The 14,748-nt window shown below is 43.0% G+C and overlaps 1 protein-coding gene across 1 annotated transcript in view; it reads right to left on the bottom strand.

The window, feature by feature from the left end:
- LOC136114585 (transcription factor RFX3-like) overlaps positions 1-14,748 on the bottom strand; it is a 177,574-nt gene that overhangs the window by 88,523 nt on the left and 74,303 nt on the right. The window contains exons 2-3 of the mRNA XM_065859958.1: positions 7,342-7,466; positions 198-295 (exon numbers count right to left, since the gene is read on the bottom strand). Coding sequence (XP_065716030.1) covers positions 198-295; positions 7,342-7,458 — 215 coding nt within the window. The 5' untranslated portion in view covers positions 7,459-7,466. The remainder of the gene's footprint in view (positions 1-197; positions 296-7,341; positions 7,467-14,748) is intronic.

Raw genomic sequence — 14,748 nt, forward strand, 5'->3', positions numbered from 1 at the left:
CTGTAACAATTACCTGAATTCATTTTAGATTAATTCAAGTGATATGAATTCAACTTGTTTTCACCCAAATAATGAATTAAAAAAAAATAAAGTTTTTGTTCAAATATTTTTCTTTGCCCATATGATGTCATTAAAAGAATGTGCATTTAACTTCATACTTTAGTAAACATTCTAATTTTGATCAATAACCAACTTACATAGTTCCATTTGTGTAGACTGTGTCACTTCCTTCTACATACTGAACCTGGGCTGGGTAGACATGCTGTACCTGTTGCACAGTCTGTACTTGCTGTACCTGCAAAAAAAAGAATACCAGAAATATAGGATAGTTTACCTTATAAAAAGAATGATTAGTGCTTCAGTGCATCTAATGGTTTCTAAACAGTACTCTCAGTCATGGGGCACCCCTGTTCTCACAATTAATAAACAACACAGAATATAATATTGTGCTGTAAGTCTGTAAGAGGAGTACTAACATTGGGGATGCATATCCTTGAGAGTATGGGTATTTTCAATGCCAAAGACAGAACCATCTGGAAAGCACAAGATCTATTGGGTTGGTGCAAAAGTAACTGCAGTTTTTGCATTGTTGAAATTAGCCATTTGATATTGGAATACATTCTTAAATAAATGTTGTTATGTTATACATCATATTAATGGGCTTTTCTGGCTTTATGTTTTTCTGCTACTGACATTACTTACTATTTATTTTATATTTATTGTAGACTGTGGAAATTATGTTAGACAAAAAGCAAATTCAAGCAATTTTCTTATTTGAGTTCAAAATGGGTTGTAAAGCAGCAGAGACAACTCACAACATCAGCAACACATTTGGCCCAGGAACTGCTAATGAACTTACAGTGCAGTGGTGGTTCAAGAAGTTGTGCAAACGAGATGAGAGCCCTGAAGATGAGGAGTGTAGTGGCTGGTCATCAGAAGCTGACAACAACCAATGGAGAGCAATCATCAAAGCTGATCCTCTTACAGCTACAGGAGAAGTTGTCAAAGAATTCAACATCGACCATTTTACAGTTGTTTGGCATTTGAAGCAAAGTGGAAAGCTTGATAAGTGGGTGCCTCATGAGCTGACCAAAAATCCAAAAAATCGTTGTTCTGAAGCGTCATCTTCTCTTATTCTATGCAACAACAAACCATTTCTCAATTGGACTGTAACATGTGATGAACAGCGGATTTTATATGACAACCGGCGATGACCAGCTCAGTGGCTGGACTGAGAAGAACCTCCAAAGCACTTCCCAAAGCCAAACTTGCACCCAAAAAAGGTCATGGTCCCTGTTTGGTGGTCTGCTGCCAGTCTGATCCACTACAGCTTTCTGAATCCCGGTGAAACCATTACATGTGAGAAATATGCTCAGCAAATCAATGAGATACACCAAAAACTGCAAGGCCTGCAGTCAGCATTGGTCAACAGAAAGGGCACAATTCTTCTCCATGACAATGCCTGACCACACGTCACACAACCAATGCTTCAAAGTCAAACGAAATGGGCTACAAAGTTTTGCCTCATCTGCCATATTGACCTGACCTCTCGCCAACCGACTACCACTTCTTCAAGCATCTTGACAACTTTTTGCAGGAAAAATGCTTCCACAACCAGCAGGATACAGAAAATGCTTTCCAAGAGTTCATCGAATCCTGAAGCACAGATTTTTACGCTACAGGAATAAACAAACTTATTTCTCGTAGGCAAAAATGCGTTGATTGTAATGGTTCCTATTTTGATTAATAAAGATGTATTTGAGCCTAGTTATAATGATTTACAATTAATGGTCTGAAACCGCAATTCCTTTTGCACCAACCTAACAGAAAACTCAGTAGTTTGCTGATTTTTCATGTGAACCATTACATAAACTGACAATGGTCTGCCATCCCTTAACAGCATTCCTGAACTATAATTTCCCAAATTCAAAAAATACATCTCTTATCATTAAGGCAAGATAAAACTATGTACAATTAATGAAATAATCAAGTGCAGTGCCTTAAAAAAAAAGAAAAAAAAAACAAAACAAAACAAACCACCACCCCCACCACTAACCAAACCAAAACAAACAAAACCCAAAACCAAAACAACACCACCCCAAAACAACAACAACAAAAAAAAAGTCAAACAAACAAAAAAAACACAACACCCAAAAACAAACAAACAAAAGAGTTGGATATGCAAAGCTTTCTGTTCTCAAAGAAAAAAAATCCATCTTAATACATCAATTTCTGGAATACGTTTGGAAAGCAGCGCATGCTGTAATGTTAATATTTAGCTAAATGACCAATATTACTTCATGACTTTTTCATATGTAAAATCTTATTTTGCATTAAGCTCCAATTTTGATTAGCAAAAGTGTGTATGTCCAGTTTAATTATACAATTATTTCTGAATGCTATGGTCATATTTTATGCTGAATGGGAAGATTTGTTTTGTGCAACTTTTGATGCATGGACACACCTTCTAAAATTGATTAGACGCTTGTTTTTAATTTTACTCTTCAAATTCTTCTGTATGCATTACATAAATCATAAAGTCAATGAGATTACTTTAAAATCCTTATCAGCTTGCTACCTCATGGTTAAGAGTGCATGTTAAAATAGGAATGATACATGAGTGGAAAATCATATTTGAGGAAACATAAGACAAAGAAAATGTTTGCAGGATGTTAAATGTCATTTACTTATGCTCTTCAAGTTTTGGCCTTACTTTTGCTACTTTTTACTTGCACATGTATAGCTTTCTCCCTTTACTATTCAAGGTGCCAAAAATGACAATTGCTGTGTTGTTTGAAAACACCTGTGAAGCCACTGCCACCACACTCAGAAGGGAATCTTAGTTTTTCATTAAGGACATTTTTTTTCTTCATTTGGAGCACCATATCAGACTTTCATGAAAGTAATAGTTATATTGTCAGTGTCTAAAGAAAATATTTATTTTAGCAGAAAATAATCTAGACATTGAGAAATTATTCCCTCCATAACTACAGGAAAGGATTTTAAAAAATAAATTATTTCTTCTGAATTTTTCATCTGTACATAAAGTAGTCTGCTCCTAAAACACTTCTAATTTTCCTCTCTGAAACCTTACATGACTTCTTTCAAAATAAGACTCAACTGAAAAAATACAATCCAATATAATCACAAAAAAGTCCAAAACAGATTAAATATTCCGTGAAACAGTATTATTGGAAAGAGTAACACTAAAAGATAAGTAATATCTTATTGAAAATATATGCTGATTTAAACTGTCTCATTTTAAATTTTTTAAGCAAAGTTTAAGAAGAGTTAACCACACTAAGCCTTCTATAAAGCTGAACTAAGTCCAAGCATCACAGAAGCTTCATTTACAAAGTTAGTATATTATTAGAAAGACTTTATCCTAATGGGCCCTGATAGGATGCACCCATGAGTGCTGAGGGAGCTGTCTGATATTATTGTAAGGCCACTCTTAATAATCTTTGAATGACCATGGCAATTAGGAGAGGTGACCAAGGACTGGAGGAAAGCAAAAATCAGTCATGTCTTCAAGAAGGATGACCCGGGGAACTATAGGCCAGTCAGCTTCACCTCAATCCCTGGAAAGGTGATGGAGCAACTAATCCTGGGAACCATTTCCCAGCACATGAATGACAACAAAATAATCAGTAGTCAGCATGAATTCACCAAGGGAAAGTCACACTTGACAAACTTAATAACTTTCTACAATGAAATAACTGACCTGGTAGACCAGGAGAGAGCAGTGGATATAGTCTACCTAGACTTCAGGAAGACCTTTGACACTGTCTCCCATAAGGTTCTCATGGAGAAGCTGTTGAAATATGGGCTGGATGAGCAGACAGTGAGGTGAACTGAAAACTGGCTGAATGGCCAGGCCCAGAAGGTGGTGAACAGTGGCACAAAGTCTAGTTGGCCCAGAAAGCTGCAGCTGTTTAGTCCAGAGGCTGAAGGGGGAATCTCATTATGTGTATAAATACCTGAAGGGAAAGTACAAAGAAGATGGAGCCAGGCTCTTTTCAGTGGTGCCCAGTGAATGCGCAAGAGGCAATGGGCGTGAACAGAAACAAAGAGGTTCCATCTGAACATCAGGAAACACTTTTTCATTGTGAGGGTGACTGAGCACTGGAACAGCTTTCCCAGGGAGGTTGTGGATTTTCCCCCCTTTGGAGATATTCAAAAGCTCTCTTCACATGTTATTAGGCAATCAGCTCTAGGTGACCCTGCTTGAGCAGGGGGGATGACTTCCAGTGGTCCCTTCCAACCTCAGCCATTCTGTGATTCTGTAATAGAGATTTAACTTAGAGATCAATATAAAAGCCCTAATTCAGCAAAAGCCTTTCAGTGCCACAAAGTCTAGTTGGAGGCCAGTGAATAGTGGTGTACTCTAGGCGGTCAATACTGGGTCCAGTCCTGTTCAACATCTTCATTAACGATCTGGATGATGGGGCAGAGTGTACGCCCAGTCATTTGATGATGACACCAAACTGGAAAGAGTGGCTGATACATCACAGGGTTGTGCTGCTATAGAGAGGGACCTCAACAAGATGAAGAAATGGGCTGACAGGAACCTCATGAAATTCAAAAAGGAGAAGCATCAAGTCCTGTACCTGGGAAAGAATAACCCCATGCACCAGTACAGGCTAGGGGCCGACCAGCTGGAAAGCAGCTTTGCAGAAAAGGACCTGGGGGTCCTGCTACCTGCAGTCTGGAGGAAAGTGTCATTTAAAGGTTAAAGGCATCACCATAAATGCAACAAAGAAAAGATCACTTTTGAGGCACTGAGGGATCTTGTGTTGGATTACAGCACAAATCCAGACATTGATGACCCTAGAAGACTGATAGAACAGTGCTCTGTCGTCAGGAATAAGCAGAAATGGCCAATATAAACCAGGCCCCTCCAGAAGACATATAAGGTGGTTTACGACAAGAGTACTGACTAAAAATTTTAACAGCCTCCTCTATTCTGGCAGGGCCTAGCAACTGCAGGAAACGTTATTTTGTAAAAACTCTTTTGGAGAATACCATTCAGAGAGATATCAACAGGCTGTAGAAATGAGCTGACAGGAACCTCATGCAGTTCAACAAGGAGGTGTGCCAAGTCCTGCCCCTGGGGAGGAACAACCCCAAGGAATCGTACATGCCAGTGGGGGCCAGCCAGCTGGAAAGCAGCTTTGCAGAACAGGACCTGCAGGTGTTGGCGGACACCAAGCAGAACATAAGTCAGCAGTGTGCCCTTGCCAAAAAGAGGGTTAATGGTATCCTGGGTTTCATTAGGCAAAGTATTGCCAGCAGGTCCAAGTAGATGATCCTTCACCTTTATTCAGCACCAGTTGAGTACTGTGTACCTTGAGTCCTGTGTCCAGTTCTGGGCTCCCAGATGAGAGAACTGGGACTGTTTAGCCTGGGGAAGAGAAGGTTTCGAGTGAGTGGGATCTTATTAATGCATATAAATAACTGAAGGGAGGGTCCATAGAAGATTGAGCCAGGCTCTTTTCAGTGGTGCCTAGTGACAGGACAAGAGGCAATAGGCACAAACCGAAATACAGGAGGTTCCATCTGAACATCAGGAAACACTTTTTCACTGTGACAGTGACTGAGCACTAGAACAGGTTGCCCAGAGAGATTGTGGAGTCTCACTCCTTGGAGATATTCAAAAGCCATCTGGATGTGTTCCTGGGCAACCAGTTCTAGGTGTCCCTACTTGAGCAGGGGTATGGGCAAGATGATCCCCAAAGGTCCTTTCCAAACTCAGCCATTCTGTGATTTCAGCCAATTATAAACTTAGTAGGGATGAACTTTGAGCAAATACACAAAGATCAGCATTTAAATTCATGTTAAGTGCCCAATGCTTAAACATTTTGTTGAAACTTCAGGGTGGTGGGTTTTTTGGGTTTTTTTGGTGGTGGGTTTTTTTTTGTTGTTGTTGCTTTTGGTGTTTCTTTTTTCTTTGTTTTTGTTGTGCTTTTTTTTTGTGTGTGTGTGTGTGTGTTAAAAACAGAAAAAGGGAAATTTATTCTGAGGTACATTATAAGTAGAAGTGGTATAATGGAATTATGAGACATTAATTAAGTCTGTATACCAGGAAAAAATATTAGTGAAATGTATGAGTTAAACAACACTGCAAAGAACATGCAGAAAAATTCATCAGCTTAAATTTTAAAACTAAACAAAATGCTAGAAATTTTAATTTAGACAACAGTGATTCACTAGCACAGAAACAGACTTACATAATTTAACAAGTTATTCTCAGTTTTAATATTTTTTTATTTTGAAATTGTAAAGCCAACTTATGTTGAAAAAGAACATCAGATTTCACCCAAAGAACATAAAACACTGACAGCTGAATGGAGGGGAAATGGAGAGGGAGGTGCTGATCGCTCCTCCCTGGTATCCTGTGACAGGACAAGTGGGAATAGTTTAAAGCTGCATCAGGGGAGGTTCAGACTAGATATTAGGAAACATTACTGAGAGAGTGGTCAAACACTGGAACAGACTTCCTAGAGAGGTGGTCGATGCTCCATGCCTGTCAGTGTTTAAGAGGTATTTGGACAATGCCCTTAATAATATGCTTTTGGTCGGGCTTGAAGTAGTCAGGCAGTTGTACTAGATGGTGGTTGTAGGTCCCTTCCAACTGGAATAAATAATTAATAAAAAAAAGCTAAATTACACATACTAAAGGAGTCTTGGACAAAAGTCATGACTTTTTACATTCAGCTCCTGTTTTCCAACTCCCCTCCTCAATCTCCCCACACACCACTCCCTCTTAATGTTGGAGGGGCTGCGTAGGTGATTAATCATATCACAGAAGTGCGAGCTGAGCTGGCTGCTTCAGAAGCCCCTTTAATTATCTGGCAAATCCAAATTATGCATTACATACGGTTTTAATTCAAATACCTTTCTGCAGTTGTGCAAGAAACTGCAGGGAGTCCAGCTTAGAAGTACAAAATGATATTGCTTTTGTATTTTACATCTATATTGTATTTATTTCAAAAATTCCTTATTCCTTATCAACCTTTCAAAGGAATAAATGTGAATTTCAATAACTTAAATTAATGTAATTTTTAATGAGATATTGCACGCATTTCATAGTAATCTATTTTTAGAATCATATATATGTATTTCTGGTGGTTGCCAGATATTCTAGCTCAAGAAATAAACCCTGAAAATTCCATGTCTGCTTATGTAGCTATTTTAGTTCCAGCAAAATAAAATTGAGTAAAACAGTGAAAAAGAGTTGTTTTTGCAGCTTTGTACAGTCAGTTCTTCCCTAAACATGTTGAAATGCATCATTCTGTCTTGCCGGGGTTTTTTGTTTTCCCAAAATTAATAGACACCTACCTGTTGCTGAACCGGTACCTGCTGTACTACCTGTGTGGGCACTGCTGCCTGGCCAGCCACAGATGCCTGTAAATTCACAGTCGAACCTGTGTCCGACCCAGTCTCTGATGTCTGCATCGTGGTCTCTGAATAAAATTAAAATGTAAAATTAAAAGTTCAGCACAAACTTCTTTGCTTTTTGTCACTTATCCTTGTTTGGATCTTAAAAGAAGGATATTCACCCAAAATCCCATGTGGGGATTAGCTAAAGATTGTTTCGCATACTATTACATGAGTACATGGAGATGCTTAATTTATTTTTCCTTTTTTAAAATGATGCTTTAAAATATTAGAAAATTCATATTACATATTATTGCTTTGTCTAATCTAAGGTCTGCTTAGAGCTTGTAGCACATCAAGAAGAGAATACTATAAGCTTTGGACTTCATGGTTTTTGTCTGCAAATACATTTATCAAATCAGAAGCAATGTGCACACAAACCTACTTACTGCTTTGAGGTAAAGAACTTTCAGAAAAAAATCCATTCACAGGCCTGATTCTTCTCTAACTACACTTGTATACGTTAGCTGCAACTATTGTCAAATTTTGATAGGAGGCTCAAAACCTTATACCATGTAAAGATGACACACTTTAAGCTACCGATATGCACGAAAATAATTAATTCTAGAAGCTGCACATATAAATGTTTACTTCTTAATTAAGCATGCCTTCACAAAAAGACTTGCAATAATAAATGCAATTAAACTGAACAATGGAAACATTTCATACCAACTCATCACAATTCTAAAGAACTAAGAGAGTAATTTCTATAGTAATCACAATACAAGTAAATTACAGTACCTCTAATATTGTCAGCTTTCAGAAAGAACTAACATACACTGAAAAAGTGTACTGTAAGAACACAATGGGTAAAATATGCAACACCAGGAATTTCTCTCTTCATTTTCTTCCTGAAACAGTTAAAATCCTTATGTGCTGAAATATTCAAGGTTCTCTCTTACCTTCCTTGCACTCAAAATATCTTATTTAATAATGTAAATGAACAGAAACTTTTCTGGCTTATTTATGTGACTTAAGGAACAACTCATAAAAACCAGAAATCAGTCAAAGTCCTCCCATCAGCTTGTAAATGGCTACCCATTCTTCAAAGCTGTCCTTCCTCTGGTTTACTGAGTTGCACTATAAATTCTTCATATTCAAATGCTGAGTTAAAGCTCTAGCAGGTGACAGAATGAGGGGCTGCAACATGAAAAGAAGACCCTGAAAAAGCATTTTAAAGGTCATAGTGAAAAAGTAACTCAAGTAAGCTTGCTTTAGCAGAAAGTGTTACCCCTATCAAAATAGTGAGGCACACACTAGGAAAGTACATGAGATTGTGGCACTGACATTTTTAAGAGGAATATTCAAAATCTGGATAGACCATAGAAATGCTCCAACAACGAAGGAAAACGCCTTACAAAACAAACCAAACCAAACAAACAAAAAAACCCAACCAAAAAAAGAATCCACAAACTATTTAGAGTATCAGAAAGAAGACTGAGGATGACTTACACATACTATGAATTAGAGAATTCCTCAATTTTGCACAGAATCGTTCAGGTTGGAAGGGACCTCTTGAGATCACCTAGTCCAACCTCCCTGCTCAAAACAGGGTCACCTAGAGCAAGTTGCTCAGGGCCATGTCCAGTTGGGTTCTTAATATCTCCAAGGATAGAGACTCCACAACATCTTTGGACAACCTGATACAGTTCTTGACTATCCTCACAGTAAAAAAAGTGTCTTTGAGCATTCATATGTGCCCATGGTCTGTTGTCCTGTCAATGAGCACCACTGAGAAGAGTCTTACTCCCTCATCTTCACTCCCTCCCATCAGGTATTTATATACAATGATGAGATCCTCCCTGAGCCTTTTTTCCTTCAGGCTGAATACTCCTAGCTCTCTCCACTTCTGATATGGCAGATGCTCCAGTCCCTTAATCATCTTTGTGGCCCTTTGTTGGACTTGCTCAAGTAAATCCATGCCTTTCTTGTACTGAACATGGTTCTCCAGATGCAGCCTCACTAGCACTGAGTAGAGAGGAAGGATCTACCTTGACCTCCAAGCAATGCTCTTCCGAATGCAGCCAGGGATACTGTTGGCCTTTTTTTGCCACGACAGTGCATTGCTGGCTCACATTCAGCTTCTTGTCCATGAGGATACCCATTTCCTTCTCTGCAAAGATACTTTTTAGTTAATCAGCCTGCAGCCTGTACTGGTGCCTGGGCTAAGTCCTCCCCAGACACAGGACTTAGCATTCCCACTTGTTGAACTTCATGAGATTTCCCTCTGCCCAGTTCTCCAGCCTGTCAAGGTACCTCTGAATGGCAGAACAGCCATCTGGTCTATCAACCGCTCCTCCCAATTCTGTATCATCTGAAAACTTGCTGAGGATGCACTCTGTCCTATTTTCCAGGTCACTAATGAAGATATCAAAAAGTATTAGCTCCAGTATAGACTCCTGGGGGACACCACTAGTGACTTGTTGCCAACTGAAATTTGTGCCGCTGATCACAACCCTCTGCGTCTGGTCATTCATCCAGTTTCAGTCGACTTCACTGGTTGCCTCATTGTAGAAGGCTTATCAGGTTGGTCAGGCATGATTTCCCATTCATAGATTCATACTGACTCCTACCAGATACCTTCCTGTCCTTCAGTTTCCAGGTGAGGCTGACCAGCCTGTAGTTCCCCAGATCTTCCTTCTTGCTTTTCTTGAAGACTGGAATGATATTTGCTCCCTTCCACTTGTCAGAAACCTCTTCCAATCACCATGACCATTCAAAGATAATTGGTCTTTAATAGTCAGAACAGTTGTGCTCCAGGTACCCAGCCCCTTGAACCAGAAGACAGGGATGGGGAACAGTATGAAGCCCAAATAATCCAAGGGGAAATGGTTAGTAACCTGCTACACCACTTGGACACCCACAAGTCTATGGGGTCAGATGGGATACACCCAAGGGTGCTGAGGGAGCTGGCAGAGGTGATCACTGAGCCGCTTTCCATTATCTGCCAGCAATCTTGGCTAAATGGGGAGGTCCCATTTGACTGGAAGTTGGCTAACATGACACCCATCTACAAGAAGGGCCGGAATGACAATCTGGGGAACTACAGACCTGTCAGTCTAACCTCGGTGCTGGGCAACATCATGGAGCAGATGATCTTGAGTAACATCACACGGCACATACAAGAGAACCATATGATCAGACCTAGTCAACATGGGTTTATGAAAGGCAGGTCCTGTTTGACCAACCTGATCTCCTTCTATGACAAGGTGACCCACCTAGTATCACAGTATCACAGTATGTTTGGGATAGGAAGGGACCTCAAAAGATCATCTAGTCCAATCCCCCTGATGGAGCAGGAACGCCTAGGAGAGGTCGCACAGGAATGTGTCCAGGCGGGCTTTGAATGTCTCCAGGGAAGGAGACTCCACAACCTCCCTGGGCAGCCTGTTCCAGTGCTCTGTCACCCTCACTGAGAAGTTCTTTCTCAAATTTAAGTGGAACCTCTTGTGTTCCAGCTTGATCCCATTACCCCTTGTCCTATCATTGTTTGCCACTGAAAAGAGCCTGGATCCATTCTCGTGGCACTCACCCTTTATATATTTATAAACATTAATAAGGTCACCCCTCAGTCTCCTCTTCTCCAAGCTAAAGAGACCCAGCTCCCTCAGCCTTTCTTCATAAGGGAGGTGCTCCACTCCCTTAATCATCTTTGTTACCCTACGCTGGACCCTCTCCAGCAGTTCCCTGTCCTTCTTGAACTGAGGGGCCCAGAACTGGACACAATATTCCAGATGGGGTCTCACCAGGGCGGAGTAGAGGGGAAGGAGGACCTCTCTCGATCTACTGACCACCCCCCTTGTAATACACCCGAGGATGCCATTGGCCTTCCTGGCCACAAGGGCCCAGTGCTGGCTCATGGTCATCCTGTTGTCCACCAGGACCCCCAGGTCCCTTTCCCCTACACTGCTCTCTAATATGTACTTTCCCAACCTATACTGGAACCTGGGGTTGTTCCTGCCCAGATGCAGGACTCTACACTTTCCCTTGTTAAATTTCATCAGGTTATTCCCCGCCCAACTCTCCAGCCTGTCCAGGTCTCTGGATGGCAGCACAGCCTTCTGGCGTGTCAGCCACTCCTCCCAGCTTAGTGTCATCAGCAAACTTGCTGAGAGTAGACTCAATTCCCTCGTCTAAATTGTTAATGAATATATTGAATAATATTGGCCCCAGTACTGACCCCTGAGGCACTCCACTAGATACTGGCCTCCAACTGGACTCCGCACCATTGACCACCACTCTCTGGCTTCTCTCCTTAAGCCAGTTTGCAACCCACCTCACTACTCTATTGTCTAGACCACACCTCCTCAATTTAGCTGTGAGGATGCTGTGAGAGACTGTGTCAAAGGTTTTACTGAAGTCAAGGTAGACCACATCCACCGCTCTGCCATCATCTATCCACCTTGTTACATTCTCATAAAAGGCTATGAGGTTGGTCAAGCACGACTTACCCTTGGTAAAGCCATACTGACTGCCCCTAATGACCCTCTTACCCTGATATGCCTTGAGATGACACCAAGGATAAGCTGTTCCATTACTTTCCCAGGGACAGAGGTGAGGCTGACCGGTCTATAATTACCCGGGTCCTCCTTCTTGCCCTTTTTGAAGACTGGAGTGACATTTGCTTTCCTCCAATCCTCGGGCACCTCTCCCGTTTCCCAAGACTTGGCAAAAATGATGGAGAGCGGTCCAGCAATGACTTCAGCCAGCTCCCTCAGCACCCGCGGATGCATCCCATCTGGACCCATGGACTTATGGATGTCCAGACTATTTAATTGCTCCCTAACCCAGTCCTCATCGACTAAAGCAAACTCCTCCATTGACCTGGCTTCATCCGGGGTCTCAGGGGTACAGGGCTCCCCAGGACAGCCTCCAGCAGAGTAGACAGAGACAAAGAAGGCATTCAGCAATTCTGCCTTCTCTCTGTCTTTCGCCACCAGGGCACCCACCTCATTCATCAGTGGGCCTACATTGCCTCTGGTATTAGTTTTATCTGCTATGTATTTGAAAAAGTTCTTTTTGCTGTCCTTGACCCCTCTCGCCAGCTGTAATTCTAAGGAGGCCTTGGCTATCCTAGCTGCCTTCCTACATCCTCTAACAGCAGCCTTATATTCCTCCCAAGTGGCCAGCCCCTGCTTCCATGACCTGTAAACTCTCCTCTTCTGCTTGAGCATACCCAACAGATCCCTATTCAACCACGCAGGCCTCCTGGCTCCCTTCCTCGACTTCCTACGTCTGGGGATGCTCTGATCCTGAGCATGGAAGAAGCAATCTCTGAATGCAATCCAGCTCTCTTGGGCCCCTTTTCCTTCAAGCAGTCTTGCCCATGGGATTTCCCCCAGCAATTGCTTGAAAAGACCGAAGTTGGCCCTGCTAAAGTCCAGGGTTGCAGTTCTACTTGCTGTTCTGTTCCTGCCACACGAGATGCTGAACTCCACCATCTCGTGGTCACTGCAACCCAGGCAGCCCTCAACCTCTACTGCTTTGACCAGACCCTCTTTGTTAGTGAGGATGAGATCCAGCAGTGCACCTCTCCTAGTTGGCTCCTCCACCATCTGCATGAGGAAGTTATCATCAATGCACTGGAGGAACCTCCTGGACTGTGGCTGGCTGGCTGAATGGTCCTTCCAGCAAACATCGGGGAAGTTAAAATCACCCACAACAACCAGGGCCTGTGAATGTGAGGCCACTCTCAGCTGCACATAGAAGGCCTCATCAAGTTCCTCAGCCTGATCTGGTGGCCTATAATAGACACCTACAACCGTATCACCCCTGCCAGCCTGCCCCTTGATCCTGACCCATACACTCTCAACTCGTTCCTCATCTGCTCCTGGGCAGAATTTAGTACATTGCAGTTGCTCTCTCACATAGAGAGCAACTCCACCACCATGCCTGGCTGGCCTGTCTTTCCTGAAAAGGGCGTAGCCATCCATGACCACATTCCAGTCATGTGAACTGTCCCACCACGTTTCTGTAATTGCCACCAGATCATAATCTCCCGACCGAACATAGGATTCTAACTCCTCCTGCTTATTCCCCATGCTGCGTGCATTGGTGTACAGGCATTTCAGGGAGCGAGCAGAGCACAGCAATTTCTCCCTAGGGGCACAGGAGGCCACCCGGTCCTCATCCGTTTTAGAATGCTGCCCCACTGGGACAAGCCCAGCTACAACCCCATCCCCCTTCGAGCCTAGTTTAAAGCTCTCCAAATGAGCCCAGCTAATTCCTGCCCCAGCATCCTTTTGCCCCTGCGAGATAAGCCTTTCCCGCGTAACACTGTCCGGACTGGAGTCTTATAAAACCAGCCATTATCAAAAAAACCAAAGCCCTGCCTGTAGCACCAGTCTTGCAGCCAACCATTTAGAGATTGAATTTTCCCATTCCACCCCACATCGTCACTTGAAGAGGGAAGGAGTGAAGAGAAGATCACTTGAGCCCCTGAGTCTTTCACCATCCTTCCCAAGACCTTGCAATCGTTCTTCATTCCCCTCAGACTATGGGAAGCAGCTTCCTCCCCATCTGTCTGGAAAGCCAGCAGCGGGTAGTAGTCTGTCGGGTGCACCAGTCTGGGGAGCTCTCTAGCAATATCCTTGATCCGGGCTCCAGGTAGACTACAGACTTCCCTAAGATGAGGGTCAACCCTGCATAGTGGGCCCTCTGTTCCTTTCAGAAGGGAATTTCCTATTACAATCACCCTTCTTTCTTTCTTATCAGAGGCAGTCTTAAGTTGTGTAGTCAACCGCCTCTTCCTATGTGATCTTGTAGGCAGGCTTGGCACCACCTCCTCACCTACCTCTTCTTCAAGATCCAGGGCCTCAAACCTATTACGGAGGGGCACCTGGGGAGGCAAAGCAGGCAGGGAGGGGGGCTACCCGTGATGCCGAACTGGAATACGCTTCCAACCCTCGTCTTCTTTTAGGTCCCTTACCTCTGCCCGACAGCGACAAGGGTGGGGCTGTCTCAGGACCTCCGCCTCTGTCCGAGAGGGCAGGAGGTCCATCTCCTTTTCGGGGGTACCTCCCTGGGGCCTTTCCGACTGGCACGTCAGGGTGTTACTCCACCAGTCGATCTCCCTTTCGCACTCCCTGATGGACCTCAGCGTCTCAACCTCCTCCTTAAGTTTCACAACCATGTCGAGCAGATCTTGCACCTGCTCACACCTCACACAAGTAGAGTGCTGGCCTCCCTCCCCTGGCAGCAGCAGGCTCTGGCACTCCCTGCAGCCGGAGACCTGAACAGCCACCGTTCGGGACAGAACCTCAGTCTGCGTTGCCACAGTCTTTTTGAGACAAGCTCTCCTTCTGGAGG

Source organism: Patagioenas fasciata, chromosome W (assembly GCF_037038585.1).
Source record: "Patagioenas fasciata isolate bPatFas1 chromosome W, bPatFas1.hap1, whole genome shotgun sequence".
Taxonomy (NCBI): Eukaryota; Metazoa; Chordata; class Aves; order Columbiformes; family Columbidae; genus Patagioenas; species Patagioenas fasciata.